The following is a 21673-nucleotide window of genomic DNA, read 5'->3' as shown; positions in this document are numbered from 1 at the left end:
ATGTTTAAAAATACTGGATGATGCTTGCAAAAACATATGGGCCTGTAAAGTTAAAAATGTTTTATTCTCTCATAGTTTTGGTTATGCATGGCTAATGCAAGAAGTAGGTTACAGCAACAACTTTTCTAACCATCCAGTCAGTAAAATAAGCATCTTTTTAATGTTCTAAATATGATTAATGATTTAAAGAGGAAGACACACTGAAATTGAAAGAGGTAAAAGAATTTGCAAATTATATCTAAAAGAAAATATCAGGTGTGGGGGTGGGGGTGGGGAGTTTTGTAATTTCAACATAGCTTTAACAAAATTTCAGTCACATTGCTACAATGTCTGCAGTGAGGCAGTTTATTGTGATGTATAGCACAGGGGCATCATGCTGCAGACATGTAGCATCATGTCCCAACCAGTCACATTATCCTGACACCAGGCCAACCAGTCTAAACACTAAGCTGTTAATGCTTAGTGCCTAGTGAGGCAGCTGTTAGTACCATTTTATAAGTCTTTGGTATGACTTGACCAGGGTTTGAACCCACGACCTCCTGCATCCAAGGCAGATTCTCTAACCACTATAGACCATCGAAGTGGTCCAGATATCAAGTGTGTAGAAGATGAGTATCATTCTGTATGTATATGCACTTCTTACACCAATTTACGATGGAAATACTCCAACAAGATGTATTATATCATCCCTTCAGTAGATAAATTTATAAATATAAGGTCCACTCAGAAAAAAAACCTTATTGCAAAGGTTTCAAAATTTCTGTATTTTACTTTTAAACTTAGAGACGAGCTGTTAAAAAGTATCAATATCAATACATTGACCAGTGTATTTTACTATACTGTTTATGTTACACTACGTATTACACTCTTTTTATTATATTATGTAATATGGGTTGGAGATCTAAAGTACTGAATAGATTTTCTATTCTGTTCTGTCCTATAACCAGTACATACAGTCTAAAGTCACATTAGAAGACTGATTTTACTGAATTTACTCTGAAAAATTAAAGGATTTGTTGTGGTTTTATTAGTTTTGCAAAGATCAAATATTATTATGACTGGTTGTAATACCTATGATGGTGAGTTGAAAATAAAGAATTTTAAAATATTAGCAAGATTCATTTTTTATACTTCAAAGTGAGGATGAATTTTTAAGCCAAAAGAATTAATTTTTTTCACAAATCTAAACATTTGTATTAAATCAATGAAAGACCATTTTAGACCTGGACTCTTTATGCTATTATCAGTACCACACCATTTTAGACATGTACTTGACATTAATTACCAGCACCAGACCATTTTAGACATGTACTTGACTTTAATTACCAGCACCAGACCATTTTAGACCTGGACTCTTTATGCTATTATCAGTACCACACCATTTTAGACATGTACTTGACATTAATTACCAGCACCAGACCATTTTAGACATGTACTTGACATTAATTACCAGCACCAGACCATTTTAGACATGTACTTGACATTAATTACCAGCACCTGACCATTTTAGACATGTACTTGACATTAATTACCAGCAATAGACCATTTTAGACATGTACTTGACATTAATTACCAGCACCAGACCATTTTGGACATGTACTTGACATTAATTACCAGCACCAGACCATTTTAGACATGTACTCTTTACGTTAATTACCAGTACCAGTTATGCAGTTTGTAAAAATAAATTACCAATGAAAACTATAATTCCATGGCTGGGACAGATAAACATTTCTTAATACGCAGAAATGATATTTTCTATTAAAATGATGACAATATCAATCAATTAAAATCAATGACTTATCGCTTCTGATGAGCTAATCACTGACCTTGAAATTTCAACCAATTACCTTTGTTAATATTAAAATGTCTACAAGAATAGTGTTCAATGCACATTCGAAAACAAAAATATCCTCCTCACTGATCGCATTATAGTCTCCAAAAATAACACGTGTCCATAATCAAATGTTTCACACATACATTGATTCTTCATGTAAGAAACACATGCATCCAAAAGATTAGAATTATTCCTTTGTCCTCAATCTTCTTCAATGAATCCCTGATCATTTTTTCCCACAAAGCTATAACTTCAATAAGATCCAAACATGAAATAATAACCTCTTATTTTACTTGTTCTGCAAATAATGGCACCACCTTCTAGTGATGTCTTTTATATTCTCCTCTATGAACCAATATTTCTCCAATGACTGAATACCATATCTACTCTGCGATGCTTCTCCTGATTATCTTGGTATGGCTGAAATTGCAGTCTAACTACCATATACATTCCAATATGTGTCCCCCTGCTTAACACCAATGCAGTGCACTCTGTACTCTGATCAAGAATTGTGGTGTTAATAATATACAGTAATGCATCCACTTGAGTGGGGTTTCATGACCCTCACCCCCTGTCTATTGCCATTCTAAGCAGAAGAAACCCCTTAATACTGATCCCTCATTAAATAATCCACCACTACCAAATCACCGAGATGAAAAGACTACAAATAGAGGTATATCTGTCTAAAAGGAAAAGTCCAGTTCCATGTTGCACCATCACCCATCACCCATTTGTCTTCCATATATACAGTATACATGTCTACATATTGATCAACATGCAGATACAGGTTCAGTTCCTCTTCAAAGGATAAACCAGTAGTTGTCACTAGTGCTTCCTTCTTGCAACTACATACTGTTTGGCTCCATGTGCCATTCAGGAATGACCTCGAATGCCAATATTAATTTTTGTTGGCATCTTCAGGCTGTTACAGGTTATGCTAAATATGTGGGATGCAAAAGATGCTGCTAAAAAGGCCCCGAGACATTTAATGTGTCTTAACACCAATTTTTTTATACTAATTCCTGAAGAACTTCATTTTTATTCAACTTGTTGCAAAAATTTAGTATTAGTGGTTGTTTTTGCCCTTTGACAAATCAATCCAACAAAAGAAACAATTTTTTTTACCCATTCCTAAAGAATAACTTCATTTTAATTCAGCTCTTTGCAAATTTGGTAATAGAAGCTGTTTATGTCATTATGAGAAATAACTCCTGAACAAAATGAGCATTAAAAGGGGCAAAAATGAAACTGATGAATGTATTAAGGTTTATGGCACATCAGTACAATAATGGCTTTTAGATCAAAGGTCAAGTTCTAAAAATATTAATATAACAAACTGAAGAAAAGCAAATAGAAGCACACAAAAATGAAAACAAAGATAAACAGCTCTGTGAACTGGAATTCTGTTCTTACTTTTAGCATAATCTTGAGAATAGATATATGTTATATTCCTGTTTGAATTTTTCATAAAATGAATCAAATATGTACCATATTCCAGCGGACCATAAAAGTGACTGGTACTGTAATTATATGCAGTTGCACTGTACTTGGGTAGAAGGATGTGTGGTAATAATGTACAAAACATCAAATTAAGGTATCTGAGAAGAGATCCAAGAGAGTAACGCATCACTCACCTAACACAAGTAACCCCACTGCTGGCCATTTCACTAGGCAGTTTTATGCAGTAGTGTAATAATATATCATACTGTATAAAAACAATATCTCAAATATGACATATTCTTCATTTGACCTATTTTACTATGTCCTTATAATTAATATGGACTGTCTTTTGATCATCATCTAATCCATCCCCAATGTTGATGATAAATAAAACCCGATAGATCCACTAAAAAAGGCTTCAGATGTTGTGCTTTGGATTTTTAATGTAGCTTTAACAATTTTCAGCCATATTGCTATGATGTCTGCAGTGTGGCAGTTTATAGTGATGTCCAGAACTGGGTCATCATGCCATACAGACATGTAACATCATGTCCGACCCAGCCACATTATCATGACATGATGTTGATGATATATCTTATGTTCCAAGTTTTATCAAGATCAGATCAGAAACACATCCTCCAGGATAGTAACAAACTCCGCAAATCAGATGCAAGATGACCTAATTATCACGCATGTATTTTGCCAATTATCAACCCCTAATGATACAATCTTATGTTTGAAGTTTTATCCAAACTGATCAGAAATATGCCCTCCACAGTGGTAACAAGTTTAGCCAATCGGGTGCAAAATCCCCTTATTAATATGCATGACTCATGGTCATTATCAAACCCATCTTAGAATCTGATGATATAAAACCATATTTGAAATCAAAACTGAAACAAACTCCAGAGTGAAAGTGAGCAACTGTTGATGGATGGGACCCATGCACAATTCAAAAACCCATATTTAAAATCATAACTGAAATCAAAACTGAAGCATAAACTCCAGAGTGAAAGTGAGCAACTGCTGATGGATGGGACCCATGCACAATTCAAAAACCATATTTGAAATCATAATTGAAATCAAAACTGAAACAAACTCCAGAGTGAAACTGAGCAACCGTGGATGGATGGGACCCATGCACAATGCAGACGAACACAGGTCCATAGTTCAAGTAACTCAACATTACAGTTGGATGAGTTTAAGACTACATCAAATTTGATTCTCAACACCTGAAAAACTAAAATTAAAGAAGTAATAACATTTAACCAATTTAATGGAATCCATGGCAATACCTGCATTATAAGTGGTACTGTAGTGTGCTGAATGGCTTTATAGTTAAGGACCCTTTGTTAGTCTGCACAGCATATACATGTACTTTTGCATCGTTTCACAGTTCAATTTTTTCAATACAGGACGACATTTTATATTCTACATATGTGTATGTGTATGATATTGTATATTTTACACGTTTATGTGTTCTCAAATGCCTGTGCACATGTTCCAGGCTTAATATTTTGATTTTTAGAATCACTTATTTCTTTAGTGTCAAGTCAAATTTGTCATATCATCTTGTAAGTACAGTATATTGTACATAACAGTTTGAAGACCTCAAGGTACATTAGTTTTGTAACTGAGTTATCTTCTCTAAATAAAGTCTTTGTTATTATTATTATTATTATTATTATTATTATTATTATTATTGTTATCATTATTATTATTATCATTATTATTGTTATCATTATTATTATTATTGGGGTGTGCAAAATAAAAGCTTTAAAAAACATGTATTTTCTCAAGACAGGCTAATTCATAACCAAATTATTGCTAAAAAGTGGTTAAAGGCACATTTTTATTTAATACAGATCACTATGAGGGTAGACAGTATGCAACATTTTTAAATAAAGTTGACATACATATGAACATAGATGGGAGTATCATTGATGCATATCCCCCTCATCCAACAGAGATAGCTAAATATATTGGATGTGGTATCATAAAATGCTATGTATTTCTTTTCCTCTGTGGGTCACATCACCAGTCATATGGCATCACAATCATGTCTGCAGTCAACATCAGCAGCAGCAGGATTACCATGGTGTAACAAGATAATTCTCATTTCAGACCATGCAAAACTGGCAGGGAAGGTGGAGTATCAGAGATGTTGAAATGAGGTCATTTTATTCAGATTCCAGAGGTGACTGCTTTCAGGTTTGACTTTATGTTTGCAAAAGTTTCAATAAAAGACAAGCTCATGAGTCACAATCCTCTAACAAGGTCTCTGCAGAATGCTGTCTTACCTGCTCCATCAAAGTACATTCCAAGTATTCAGCCAAGTCACTGGAGCATGTGAAGATTGTCAGTGTTAACCTCTTCACTGTAGTGAGTGATAATTCTCCCCACAATGAATCAACTTTCATCACTGTGCATGCAACAGTATCTGTATCATGCAACAGTATCTGTATCATGCAACAGTATCAGAGAAATCGAGCTGAATGCAAAACCCTGATGCTGCCAACAATGTCAACAAAGACAACATAGTCCAAAAATTCATACTTTGGTATCGTTTTTGCTAAAGGTGATATAATACATGAGTTTGGGGGGTTTACCATATTTATCACATTATAGGCCATACATGGTGAACAGTACATTCAGAAGAACCAACAACCCACAGGATTAAGCTACTGGCAAGCTTTGTCATATGCCTACATGGGCAGAGCCAAGATGTGAACCCACACATTACAGGTAATATGGGAGTGAGTGCTAAAAATGAGTGCCTGAGACCACTCAGCCGCCTGGGGCCACTCACACACTATACAATGTAAGATGCTGTATAATTCTTTCATTGCCTAGAGGCAAATACAATTACTGTGACTAGATTCTGGAAGCCAAGGCTTTCTGTGCTAATAGCTCTGGATATGACATGCAGTACTGCTATCCTTGTAAATGTGATTGCGGGTGGGGGAGAGGAGAGAGGAGAGACAATCAATATTGGACAAAGTTTTCTAAGGTACAATTTTTCTTAAAATTCAAGAATTGGAATTATCATCAAAAATGTGAGATTATAATCAGAGAAGTAAGGTAAAACATACTGATGATAAAAACCTTTATAATGGTATTACTTATAAACCCAGGTAGAAGACATAAGCAATCTGTAATCAATGACTGCACGGATGGACTTGGCAAGCTATTCAGTAGTCTCCAGCAACCACAGTCAAGTTTAAATTCAAACTAAAGTCATCTTGACAATGAACTGTTAGTCTCTGTGACAGGGCATAAAAGACACGAAACAATAAATCAAAGGAATTGTGAGCAACTTCATTACATGAATACACCCATGCACCCCACCCTCACATTATGATGGCCACCCTCACATTATGATGGCCACTCTCACATTATGATGGCCACTCTCACATTATGATGGCCACCCTCTCATTATGATGGCCACCCTCACATTATGATGGCCACCCTCTCATTATGATGGCCACCCCCTCATTATGATGGCCACCCTCATATTATGATGGCCACCCTCTCATTATGATGGCCACCCTCACATTATGATGGCCACCCTCACATTATGATGGCCACCCTCTCATTATGATGGCCACCCTCACATTATGATGGCCTGCAGACACTCAACAAATCCTTCCACAAAGTTTGATACCTGTAGAGACTCATGAAATCCATCCACAAAGTTTGATACCTGTAGAGACTCAACAAATCCATCCACAAAGTTTGATACCTGTAGAGACTTGAGAAATCCATCCACAAAGTTTGATACCTGTAGAGACTTGAAAAATCCATCCACAAAGTTTGATACCTGTAGAGACTTGAGAAATCCATCCACAAAGTTTGATACCTGTAGAGACTTGAGAAATCCATCCACAAAGTTTAATACCTGTAGAGACTCAACAAATCCATCCACAAAGTTTGATACCTGTAGAGACTTGAGAAATCCATCCACAAAGTTTGATACCTGTAGAGGCTCAAGAAATCCATCCACAACGTTTGATACCTGTAGAGACTTGAGAAATCCATCCACAAAGTTTGATACCTATAGAGACTTGAGAAATCCATCCACAAAGTTTAATACCTGTAGAGACTCAACAAATCCATCCACAGTTTGATACCTGTAGAGACTTGAGAAATCCATCCACAAAGTTTGATACCTGTAGAGGCTCAAGAAATCCATCCACAACGTTTGATACCTGTAGAGACTCAACAAATCCATCCACAAAGTTTGATACCTGTAGAGGCTCAAGAAATCCATCCACAAAGTTTGATACCTGTAGAGGCTCAAGAAATCCATCCACAAAGTTTGATACCTGTAGAGACTCAACAAATCCATCCACAAAGTTGCCTGCAGAGACTCCATACCATGCAGATAAAATTGGTAATAAATTGATGGATGCACTGACAGGTGTTAAGACGGATGGATACAAAAATTACTGCATACTCTTGCCTAGACAAGATGATATAAAAATGGAGGCATCATAATGAGTTGATATGATTCAGAGCCACAAAAAAATTCAGGTTTAAAAATGTATCTTAAATTCTGCTCCACATAGTGTAATAATTGTTCACTCCAAGAAACCACATTTTACCAGGTAATGTCACACGCTTTGGAATCAATAGTATGATTACTATTAGAGCATAGTTCATTCATCAGCAATTAGTTTGAAATATAGGTCACAGAGGTCTCATTTTGCAAAAAGGATGTAGTAGTTATCAAGATCCATGCTTGCCAAGTTTTATGAATATAGGTAGGAGAGAATACATATAGGATGCCAAGCTTGCATGTGACCATAAACCTAAATGCAAACACCTGACTAGTCAATAAAAGAAAAATGAAGTGATAACTAGATTCTTTTGTTCTGAAAATGGTGGTGGGAACAGAGATGCATTTCATAATCAATTTCACTATTCCAGTATGAGTAGGATGTACAAAATTAACATTGAGCACAAAATGTAACCCCGAGTCAATGAAGTATAAAATATGGGTCATGCTGGTCTATATCTGCAATGAGTAGCACTGACATCAGCATGCATCCACCCACCCACAACCCTCACCCCCATTTCATTATGCTAAAGAGGATAATATGTACATAGTATGCAAGAATCCTAAGGTCATGACCTAACTACAAAAACTTAACCAAAGCCAACAAATTTTGAAATGTAGGTCACTGACCTATTGTTATAAGGGTGTGGTTCTGATAGATACGAATATAATCTAGTCAGATTATTTAATCATGAGTACTGCTCAAGAAATAAACACAAAAATCGAACTGAAATTTGACAAAGAATAAAATAAAAGGTACAGTAATCTACTTTTATGTACCAGTAATACCTGTCACCCTACAAGGCACTAAAATCATGAAATGCAAAACTTAACCATGAATGTCCAACCAATGTGCATGCATGTACAAAGTCCCCCACCCCACTCCTTGGCTAGTCGATCCCCAGAGAGTATGTGATATGAAACTGCGTCACTCCAAAACATTGCCTTCAATATATATATATATATATATATATATATATATATATATATATATATATATATATATATATATATATATATATATACCATTTATTAACAAATAGAGATAAACAGTTTTAGTAACATTAGTATTATGTATAATACACGCTTATTAGAAGAAAATAAAATAAATTACACAAAAAAAAAAAAAATACAAAGATAAATGTAATCAACATATACACTAGTATGATCTTTATAGCTGTGAAAGTGGTTATCAGAACTCAATTTATTTAATAAAAATATAATACAAATATGGTGTGCATTACGGTTACTATCAAGTATTTTATAAATAATTAATCATGTTATATTGATAATTAATTACAAATTCAATTTCATTTTTAAAGAATTAGGAAACATATTTTTATGTTATTAGATTATACTTATATATATATATATATATATATATATATATATATATATATATATATAAGCAATCCATTTTATCAGCAGCATTTCTTCCAGTAATATTATTATCAAAATCACCACAGGAAATGAGCTCATGGCTGATGCAAATCATCTGACAGTGACCTAACTGACTGATAGTATTCAAGTCAGTCAATTCCTGTACTTTATCTTTAGATGTGAAAAACAAAAAAGCTCCACAAAATATCATTCCTGCAGAGTGTAACTATAATCATTACAATTAGTTTGGTTTGAAAGAAAGCAGGCCCAAACAAATAAAATAGTTCTGAAGAAACCAAGGCAAAATATAGCATTTTCATGGACAATTTACATGTCAACTGCCAAAACCAGATTCTGATGTTAAAATCGAAGCTTCAAAATCAGAATTACATCAAGACAGTAATGGTTTACCAATAACAACACACACACAAAATTCAGTTATATCATGGAAATAATAAGTCAATGACAACAACAAAAAACACCAAAATTCAGTTATATCATGGAAATAATAAGTCAATGACAACAACAAAAAACACCAAAATTCAGTTATATCATGGAAATAATAAGTCAATGACAACAACAAAAAACACCAAAATTCAGTTATATCATGGAAATAATAAGTCAATGACAACAACAAAAAACACCAAAATTCTGTTATATCTTTCTATTTTCAGGGAAATAACAAGTCGCTCAAAATAGTTGTCCTTCATTATAATGTCCACAAGTTTACTGACACCCCGCATATTGTGACACCCTGCATATTGTGACACCCCGCAAAGTGTGGCATTGTGTCCTGGATATCACTGTTTTATTACTTTAATTTTACTTGAATAATTTCTGTTACTTTTAGTTCTTGGCTTATGGACTATTATGAAACAGACTTGTTGGAACATCCCTCAGTATAAGATTCCCTCACTTTTACAAAACACATCAAATTTATGGTCCCACAGAAGAGAAAAACATTATCAATAGAAAGCACTGGATCCACATAAGCTGTTCAAGAAAAGTGCAAATAATTGAATTTTAAAATACAACTGAAACATTAAGTTAAATTGGTGACATTTGTTTGGCCTGAAATGGGAAGTGGAAATGCATTTTGGGGGGGGGGGGTACTTCTGAATACGATACCAAATACATCTGCACCCAAGAAATTCATTCAGATGGATGCCTACTTGTTTTGGACATTGTTTGGGATTGGCTGTTGTGCTTGCACATGTGCAGAAAAGTCAAAATTGAAATATTTTTTTGCATATTGGGCCCATCATTTACATGACCTAGCCACTTTTCACTCTAAATCTTAAACTTATCCATGTTTTGCAAAGGTTCACCTGTCTATATGCAGTTCAGACAAGTCTGCTTTTGATCTCAGGCCAAAAGGTCTAAAATTCATACACAAAATCTGGTTCCGACAACCGGTAAATTTTTTATTTAACAAAAACCGATCTAAAATATTCACTCTATTTTCTAATGCAAGTAGAAAGTCCCAATTATTTGGTATCATTGTTCTGCTACATCTACTTTTCCATAATAACACCCACTTTGGCAAATCATAAATTATCTAGACGCCAAAGAGTTCGTAAGTAGAGTACAACCTCATGACATATAAGCATGGCACTAGAGGTTAATGAGTTAGGATGAAACCCAATCTGTTCTTTTTTTTATCCTTCTGTTATTTAACCATCCTCCTTACATCAATAATGCTTTCAATAACCACTACACTGTCGATCACAACGAGTTAAAATAACTTTAGCTCAAAATATAGATTTGGATGTTCTGAATGCAAAATTGCCATCAGCATAAAACATCCTGGATTCAATACAAAAGCAGAATGTTAACAGCATAAAGAACTATAGCCCTGCTAATCAGACCTATCTGAAATTTCCCCGAATGGTCACTCCTGGAGAAAGCATCTCTGGGAACAACAAATTAATGAATTAACTATTATGACATCAGTCAGTAAAGTACTATATATTTCATTAAGGTTAGTGAAAATACCCTAATTTTAATCACATGAAAGGTTGTTCTTCAAAATTTATTGTGACCATTCTAACATCAGTTGCAAGTAATCATGACTCGAGACTAGACTGTTCACTCTCCGCTAAATATCAGTAGTATTGATGAGTTCTTGTATAATCTTAATAAAAACAAATGGAAAACAAACTTCTAGTAGATAAGTCTTCATTCCTGAAATAGAAAAATTGGGTTCCAACAGTCCCTATCAAGTCAAAAAAAGGGTAATTGTGGTAAAAAATGTGGATTGCAAAAGTCCTTATCTGATTCTGGTTTATTCAGGAAACTGAAACAATATCATCATCACAGGCACTGGCATCATGGTGCTGCACTATTAATTTTGGCAGCATTATCTGCTTTGACACAGCTGTTGTTGATTTTGTCAATAGCACATTTTTCTTCAATTTCCTTGGCTGCTAAATAACCCTGTCTGCTGTTCAGGACATCGTTATTTTAGTGGACAAGGAAATTACAGCAAAATGTTTTAGTTGGATGCAACAACTGATTCAAATAATATCCAGCATTATATAATGACACAAAGTCTTTGTAGAGGTTTTCTACAATTTCCTTCTCAACTAAATTAACTATTTCCACTTTTACAGTAGACAAGGAAAACCATGCTGTAGTCTGAGCTACAATCACTAATTCAAAGTAAATAAGTCGGAAAATCAATATTTATTGCAGAAATTAATAAATCTATGACCCAGCTGCCATTGAACATTATCAGCCTATCCTGGTACAAGCATTCCATCCTGGGATTTAAATTCCTCATGTTCATGTAAAAAATTTCAATAAATTAATTAGCTAATCCATTAATTAATTAAGCAGTTAATTAGCTAATTGATTAATTGGTATTTAATTAATTAGATAATTAATTAATTAGTTAATATTTAATTATTTATTTAGCTAATAAATTAATTAATTAAGCAGTTAATTAGCTAATTAATTAATTAATATTTATTTAATTAGCTAGTTAATTAATTAATTAATATTTAATTAATTAGTTTTGCTAATTAATTAATTAATTAATTAACTAATATTTGATTAATTAATATTTAATTAATTTAATTAGGCCATTCAAGCCAATGCTTTTTTATCCACCCTGTATGCTAATCTGGAAATAAATGCAGCAATGTTCTGATAAAGATTTCATCTTCTCATCTTCATATTCTCTATCAATGATATGATACTGGTCATCGGTTCTCATCTGTTGCCCAAGTAAATCAAAATCAGTAAGACATTGTGACTGCCAGGCAATGATAAAGTATGAGCTTTCAAAGAACATAATCTGCAATATTCTCAACATAATATAGTTTTCATTAATGACAAACAGTGGTTAGACCTCAATCTATACTCGCCCGATCTTTAACAATTTAAACAAAAGTAACTTAATCCTTTGCAAACGGAGCATATCAATAAATGGCTGTTGAAATGGGAAGTTTTAACTTTAATAAACAAATTTATATTGGGGAGACAAAAATGCATGAATAAGGAAAAGCATATCTAAACACCCAGATGCATCAGAATACAAACCTGATTAGTGAACCAATCAAAACTGACCTAATTCAGATTAGTCCAATGAAAATTGATCAAATTCAGATTATCCAATCAAAATTGTTCAAATTCTGGATTAGTCTAATCAAAATTGACCAAATTCACAATTAGTCCAATCAAAATTGATCCAATTCAGATTACTCAATCAAAATTAACTCTATTCATGATATCAACTGGCTGATGTAAGTTCTAACACCAACTTTAAGCTATAATAGAAGCAATGGGGGTTGCCATGTCCTGTCCAAATTGCACACCAATACAACATTTTACAGATCATCATGGACATTATCAATCTACAAATATAACAGATTGGACAAATAAGTATTATTGTTAATGTTGTCATAGAATAAGCTCTGGGACAATGTACACAAATGTAATGATAATAAAGTTAAGACATCACAATTTATAGCAAGCTGTATGAAACACAGGGAAACTTCCTTAAATTAATCCCTTGTGGATCATAATAACACCATCCAACACCAGGAAAACTTCTGTAACTGGACATCTCTGTAAAATAGTCAGAACTGCTGATCCAAGCAGTTTCCACTTAGTATGCAAAATCTTGCTGTTTCATCTACATAGACTTGCTTATTAAGTTGAATCCACTAGTGCACAAACTGCATTAGCAGAAGTTTTCATACAAGTGTCTATCAGAAATTAAAGAATGGTATGGAACAAGTCCAGCTGCAAACTGCACACTTGGATCTGCCAGCCCGGAATGTACTGGCAAATCTGGGTCCTCATATTTTTGTTAGGAGTAATCAATAAAATAAACATCACAGATCTTGATCCACCAGCACATTTTGCAATGGCAGAACAGGGTCTATGCTGTTTGCAGTTCAACTCGACTTATAAGGGAGTATATTTGTAATGTTAACTGCTCCCATATTAAAGCAGTTGGTTGTTTAGCAACCTGCACATTCCTTATTTTTGCAGGTAATCGCATTCTGATTAAGTCAAGAGATTATCTGGGACAAGGTACAACAACTGTATGCATACCAGTAATACCTCCATAATGGCTGCTAGGAGACCAGGATGATGTAAACTGGCATCAAGTCATACAGTAATCAATCATACAGTATATAGCAGTTTACAGGTAACTATAAATGATGATGAACTGGATGATTCACACACTAAATGGCAGATAAAACACACACACACACACACATATGCATGCACAAAGAGTACATGCATTCATATATAAGAGATACATACATACATGTATATATACCAACCACACATTTGTAGTATTTTACATGTTGTACCTATAGTTTTAATTTTATATCCCTTTAACATAATCTTTACTTCTTTTTCTGATAACTGTTATTGTTTATTACTTAATGCTTCTATTTTTGGGGGGCAAGCTTTATATTTATATAATAACATCTTTACTTTCAATTTGGGCCATTAGCCAGTAGTGTGCTGACATGCTGATAAATCCCACAACTATTACATACATCAATACAAACCTGCAAACATACATATAAACATTAATTTAACCTTTAGTTTCTTTTTCTTGTAAGCTTTCTTCTTCAAATCAGGCAAAATGAATCATTTTTTTTCCAATCCCCGCCAAACAAACATTTTGGTACACCTGCAATAAATCTACAAGACCAATTATGTTTGCTTTCCACCACCACAATCTATTCAATTTCCATCTCCCACCCTTAACAGATGTTTACTTTCCTCCAATAGACACTTGCTTCCCCCAACAACATCATACATCTGCTTCCATACATCCTCACTATATCTTTCTTTCTCCTACTGCCACCAGATTTATGCTCCACCCCACCCTCTAGACATTTGCTTTTCCCCCACCTCTACAAGATGTTTGCTTCCACCCCACACCCTACTAGATGCACATCAGTATGAAAATCTAAATGGATATAGTACCAGACGATGTTGCTTGCAGCATTCAAAGGAAATAAAACATTTCAAATCAGACTTTGAAACAAGATTGGAAATGGCCAAAAGTAACTTTTATGTATATATTTCAATACACTAGGAGTGTTACAGAGAAAATGTCAATTTAAATAGGTTTTGTATGATATGGTTTGGTTTGTAAAACTGTCAATTTAAATAAGTTTTGTATGGTATGGTTTGGTTTGTAAAACTGTCAGTTTAAATAGGTTTTGTGTGGTATGGCTTGGTTTGGTTTGTAAAACTGTCAATTTAAATAGGTTTTGTATGGTATGGTTTGGTTTGTAAAATTGTCAATTTAAATAGGTTTTGTATGGTATGGTTTGGTCTGCTGCTTTAAGGCACAGCAAGACATCAAGGTTATAGTACACTGAGACATATGTAGTAAAGTGCATTGGCAAGGGGCACACCAATGTAGCCAATCTCAGCCGAGGGTAGGAGTCGAACATTTACCCTTTTAGTATCGAGTCAAGCAGGCTAACCAATGAGCAATATAAGTAGATAAATCAAGAAGTAATGCCATATAACCTAATTTGTTCACGATACAAATCTAAATAATTGCTATGCATTTAGTCCTTCCCTAACAAAGTAAAAACATTCCAATTATGTATGATACAAGTTTTGTCCTATTCCTTTGCACTTAACTTGGTCTTAATCCACAAAAACATCAATGTGCTGAAAATCACTGTAATCTAGCTTGAGTTCAACTCTATTTAACAACTTACAGCAGCAGAAATAGACCTCAATATTTTTCAAATGCATTTTATCTGTTAAATATTTTACATGAATGATTTAAGTCTAATGTTGATACTTGGAAAGTCCCTGGTTAATAATAATAATAATAATAATAATAATAATAATAATAATAATAATAATTATTCTTTATATGAAGATGGCAACTCCCAACTTATCTGTTAAATATTTTTAATTAATGATCTAACATTGATACTCCACATTTCAAATCGTACTGGTAGAAAAAGTCCCTCGTAAACAATAATAATACAGTAATAATAATAATAATACAGTAACTATAATAATAATAATAATAATAATAATAATTTTTTTAAGAAGATGGCAACTCCCAGTTAGTAATAACTAATCATCCAAAGCCCATTACCACTGCAAGTCTACCTCTAATAATATAACAAAATCCTCATGACTGACAAGTGAGCACACAACTGAAAAGTGAGCACACAACTGACAAGTGAGCACACAACTGAAAAGTGAGCACACAACTGGTACAAATTCATCATAGAATTTAATGTTTATCACATGTCAAAAGATAATAAAGAACAAATGTTCTCTGCATTGCATGCTAAAAGAAAAAAAAAGAATGAATGGAAAATGAACTGCAACAAGTTTCAATAAACCATTGAAATAATGAAATATAACGAAAGAACATTTAAAAGATCACATATACATTATTAAGCTTATGTAAAGGTTGACATAAGTATCATGTATGAGTTAACTGTAGTCAAGTTAAAGAAATCAACATAGAGCTGTATATATCAGTACTACTCTTGCTTAAAACATTGTTCTTTCATGTACTCACCTGTGATGTTTTAAACAGGTTCACTTTCATGTACTCACCTGCAATGTTTTAAACAGGTTCACTTTCATGTACTCACCTGTGATGTTTTAAACAGGTTAACTTTCAGGTACTCACCTGCAATGTTTTAAACAGGTTCACTTTCATGTACTCACCTGTAATGTTTTAAACAGGTTCACTTTCAGGTACTCACCTGCAATGTTTTAAACAGGTTCACTTTCATGTACTCACCTGTGATGTTTTAAACAGGTTCACTTGAAGGTACTCACCTGTGATGTTTTAAACAGGTTCACTTTCAAGTACTAACCTGTGATGTTTTGAACAGGTTCATTTTCATGTACTCACCTGTGATGTTTTAAACAAGTTCATATTCTCACCTGTAATGTTTTAAACAGGTTCACTTTCATGTACTCACCTGCGATGTTTTAAACAGGTTCACTTTCATGCACTCACCTGTGATGTTTTAAACAGGTTCACTTTCATGTACTCACCTGTGATGTTTTAAACAGGTTCACTTTCATGTACTCAACTGTGATGTTTTAAACAGGTTCACTTTCATGTACTCACCTGTGATGTTTTAAACAGAGTCACCAACCTTCGTATGAATCCTGTTATGTGCTCATCTTTAAAGCCTTCTGCACATTTCATTGCAGCAATAGTTCAATTATCTAGTTTTAACAGCATTTGTCTAAAGAAATATAAACTTGTAAAAACTACATCACATACATGTACAAATGTAATTGTAAAATGCCTCGTGGAAGATTGGTCAGTTGACTAAATAAGCTTCTTTAAATAAAGGCATTACTGTTGTTATTGTTATTATTATTATCATTATTATTCAAATCATGATGTACTCAAATTCTTGTCACTTTTCAATTAATATAACCTTTTGCAGCAATAAAGAGATCAAACATTTTGGTGCAATAACAACTTGCTAGGCTACCCTCAATACAGTGAACAGCAAGTATAACCAAAAATATATTACAGGTAGAGTCCAACTGCAAACTGCACAGAAACAGATCAGCCAGGTAGATTAGTTCTATTGTGCAACTCTCATTAAAACTAATAATATTAAGTAAATAATAATAACAAAAATAATAATAATAATAATAATAATGTTGTTTTTGTTGTTTTAAACACCATTTTTCAGCACACAATAGGCTATACATGGCGGCCAGTATTAATGGTGGAGGAAAAACCCAGGAAAACCCCGAAAAGAACCACCGACCCATGATAAGTTACTGGTAAGCTTTCTCACATACTCACATTGGCTGAATCTGAGACTTGAACCCACGCAGACAGAGGTGAGATGGCAGTGATCCGTAACGGAGAGCGCTTTAGACCACTCGGCCACTCAGGGCCTCAATAATAACAATAATAATGCTTTATTTACAGAGGTTGACTCATTAGTCAAGGAGGCCCTCTTAAGCTCGGATTAAAACAATGCACATTATATGAAGATATTAATAATTACTATGTAACATGTATTAAAATACTAAATTCTATTATCTATTAGAAACACATACATGCTCATGATATCTCTTCTTAAATACTGTAATATTTTCAGCAGATTTTACACGTGGTGAAGCCTGTTCCACAGAATTGTACCAGAGTATTGGAAGCTCTTTTTAAATAATCCTTTTAGAATGCCAAATTTATCATACCACTGGGTAAGTAACACTGCCAAATCCTTTGGCAATCCTTCTGAAAACACTGAATAAAACAGGGAAAGATCTTTCAACAAAGTTGGATCTTTGTCAGTTTTCAATGTTTGCGTGTGCTCTCCAAAAACATGTCTATGAATTAAATTCGCGCATCTAGTATAAATTCTTTGTGGAATAAACAAATGGAAAAATTCAGAATTGTTTCATTGTATACTGATTTCCCTAATGAATCTGACACAGTCAATAGTTGCTGCATTTCTGTGACTGAATAAATCCAAAACATGTTTTCTGAAATAATAATAACTTGCTATTCTCCTTGTATCAGCACTACATTCTAGTGATGTCTTTCTCCTCTCATAACCATTAGCCTCCAATACCTGATTACCGTACCCACCCTATTTTAGGTACTTTGCCCAATTTTATTGTTGCTTTTGTTGGTTTTAACGATACTTTGAAGACACTGTTTAGCTGTATCATGCTGATGAAATGGATCCAAGTGCCCTACATACAAAAACACTAAGGTAGCCAACATCAGCTGGTACTTGAATCCACAACCCTTTGATTACAATATGCAGGGTACTATCCAAGCTGACAGTCGATAATTCCAGATTGTTATAGGCTTGCACTGGTCATTAAAATGAATAATTGAAACTGTGATACAAGAAACCTTTCTGTACCACCATTACTTTTCACGGGCAAAGTCCAGGATTTTATCTGGATCAGTGGAGGTGTACTTGGACTTGAGGACACTTGTGAAGGGGTCAAGTACCACTGTACCAAACATACCAATGCATCGAATCCAACTGTTTAAAAGAATATGACAGATGCCAATATCACAATAACATTAATGTGTAGGGTCAACCTAATTTCTTCTGAAAACAAGAGTCCCTGAAAAGGGCATGCTCTACTGTACAAAAATTCAGCAAGAATATTTTCAAGATGGCTGTCATAGTAGCCATACTGGATGTCAGATCAGCACTATTTTCATTTAGAACCAACTAGACTTTCATTGGCTTGAAGTGAAAGTCAATTTTTCCATCCAGGGTCTACGGGTAGCAACAAGATTTTCAAGATGGCCTCCATAGTACCATTCTGGATGCCAGATCAGCACCATTTTCTTTCAGAACCAACATGATTTCCACTGACTTTTGTTGAAAGTCAATGACTTTCCATCTGCCATGGTAGCCATTCTGGATGTCAGATCAGCATCATTTTCATTTAGAACCAACAAGACTTCCATTTCCTTGTGGTGAATGTCACTGACTTTCCTTCTAGGGGTAGCAACAAGATTTTCAAAATGGCTGCCAAGGTAGCCATTCTGGATGTCAGATCAGCATCATTTTCATTTAGAACCAACAAGACTTCCTTTTCCTTGTGGTGAATGTCAATGATTTTCCATCTAGTGGCAACAACAAGATTTTCAAGAGGCCACTGAGGCAATCATAGATCAGCATAATTTCTTTCAAGACTAATAAAATACCATTAAAAGGTCTTCCAGTGCAAACTTCTTGCTGATATGACTTTCCATTCAGGAGGATAGCCACTGCAGTGTCCATTTTGAATCTCAACTCAGCACCATTTTCATTTTGGACAACTAATCTTCAAGGAAGTTATTTTAGTGAAAACCCCATGGTGACTGACCATCTTTTGAAGTGAAGTAGCAATAACAATATTTTCAAAATGGCCTTTGAGGTGGCCATGTTGGATGTTGGATGACCCAGCAGGCTTGCAAGCTTTCAAGTGAAAATTATAGTAATTGTAAATAGTGATTTAAATCAATAGTTACAAATGCTACAATTTTCACTTCAAAAATATCATTTCTCTTCAGAATTACCTCTTCAAATCTCCAGGAAAATGCACATTTTTCCTCATATATTTACTGTACCAATTAATTAGCTCACACCCTGCCCACCTTCAATCAACCTCTATTTGATCAGTTAAAGTATTTATACAAGCTGCTTCTTTTCTTACTGGAAATGACATAAAATATCAAGACCCTCCATCTTTCTGGACTGCATATTTTCTAACTCTGTAATGATTTTCAACTGTACAAAATTTCTGTACAAGTACATTTTTTAAACTATAAAATTTAACTAAAACAAACTTAAACACGGCAATGTTTTACCTGTACTCAAAAACCATTTATTGAATGGATGACATTCAGACCATGAAACTGCTTTGTCTAATAATCATGTATACTGACTGACAGCTTTGTCAATATGCACAGCAAGCCAGTAGCAAGCTCATTAAAGGTGATGATAAAGGTAAAACAACCTTTCATATTCAGACAGAAGGTAGAATTACTTAAAGGGCTTTAATAAATGTAAAATTTCATTCAACCTTTTGTACCCCAAGGGATTCCACATAACGTGTGACAATTAAAGGTACCTCAGGTTCCGTGAAATTGTCAAACTTCAACATGGTATATACAGTTTTAATTTTCCTATCAATGGTCATCACTATTATACAACTCCAACATCTGACTGCTGGCCTCTTTTTTACACCTGGTGAGTTTACAAACTTGAAGCAGTCATGCACATGAAAATCAGACAAATGCTTCATACCATAAAGTGAAACCATGAACAAATGTTGCTGTTTAATTAATTATGACTTGATATATCAATGTCTTTATTTTATCATTTACATAATCAAAATCATGTTAAATAACCATGTGTTGATCAAGCCGAACTAATATAAACTTTATTCAATGAAATATCTTACATATAAACACCCAAATTTCTCTGTGTGTCCCTGCTGCCAAACAAGACATTGCAAGTTCAAAACTCACAGCGGCATCCCAAATGTTTACTTTTTTGTATTTTTTTACTTGCCAATTCCATTATTTTAATATTTTTTCAAATTATTTTAGTCCCGTCCTAGGATGAGTAATTATTGATATTATCCTAGTGTCATTATAGATATTATTGAATCTAAACCATTTTCAGAATACTGCAATTTAACACTATTAACAATTTCTTTTTCAATTGGGAAGGCCAGTTGACAACCAATTTTTCCTGATGGCCGGTGGAAAAATCTGTGTTAAGTCAATCAATGAACTATCATAACACTAACTTTATACTAACAACCACTGCGCAATGTAATGAACACATTTTAATCACAAACTGTCTTAATCTCTGATTTTTTCTGTATTAATTATTATGAAACCTATAACAAATTTTTAGAAATATGATTTCCAAATATTTGACCACAGGAAGACAAATTTTTTATGAATCAAATTGAATGCACTCAGGTGCTTTTATGAACCTTATACTGTATAGTGTTCTAGATAGCTCATCTGTCTCTGATTTCAGAATAAAAAGTTACAATCCAAACTTTGTATCAAAACGTGTCCATGTAAATACTCAGCAAGCACACCACGAATGATGCCTAGAGCAAGACCTATTTGACTCACGGTACTAATTCAATTCCCAAAGTAAACCTATGCAAACACCATGATATTAAAAATGACATAACATTAAATTTCTGAGTGTTCATGATCAAACCTATATTTATCATTATAGATGAAACTTGGATGTCAGCTTCTGTGTAAAGAAAAGGATATAAGGCGCAGCATTTTCTGGACCTACATGTGTTTGAAACATGTGCTTTCAATTCCGCACCACAGAGTCAGGTGCTAATTTCAGTAATGAGTGTTCCAAACTCAAGACTGTTAGAGGACTAAAATTCCATCAAGAAAACTAAGTCTCTATTTTCTAAAGTTACAGCTAGGATAAGCTCTCAAAAGATTCTTTTTCCTACAA

General features: G+C 33.9%; 1 protein-coding gene and 1 long non-coding RNA gene across 7 annotated transcripts in view; one reads left to right on the top strand and one right to left on the bottom strand.

Moving 5' to 3' along the window:
- The window catches only part of LOC149782047 (rap1 GTPase-activating protein 1-like), a 435320-nt gene that overhangs the window by 312536 nt on the left and 101111 nt on the right, over positions 1-21673 (bottom strand). The window contains exon 1 of one of the 6 annotated variants that reach the window (XM_089933469.1): positions 17775-18229. The exons of the other annotated variants lie outside the window; for them this stretch is intronic. Coding sequence (XP_089789595.1) covers positions 17775-17782 — 8 coding nt within the window. The 5' untranslated portion in view covers positions 17783-18229. Of the gene's footprint in view, positions 1-17774; positions 18230-21673 lie in introns of those variants that run through there. 6 annotated transcript variants of the gene reach the window in all.
- The window catches only part of LOC149782048 (uncharacterized), a 202569-nt gene that overhangs the window by 116303 nt on the left and 64593 nt on the right, over positions 1-21673 (top strand). The gene's annotated exons all lie outside the window — the stretch shown is intronic.

Source organism: Sinohyriopsis cumingii, chromosome 15 (genome assembly GCF_028554795.1).
Source record: "Sinohyriopsis cumingii isolate HCF-2022 chromosome 15, ASM2855479v2, whole genome shotgun sequence".
Taxonomy (NCBI): Eukaryota; Metazoa; Mollusca; class Bivalvia; order Unionida; family Unionidae; genus Sinohyriopsis; species Sinohyriopsis cumingii.
The sequence above is the reverse complement of the archived record's forward strand: the minus strand, read 5'-3'. Positions and strand labels throughout refer to the sequence as shown.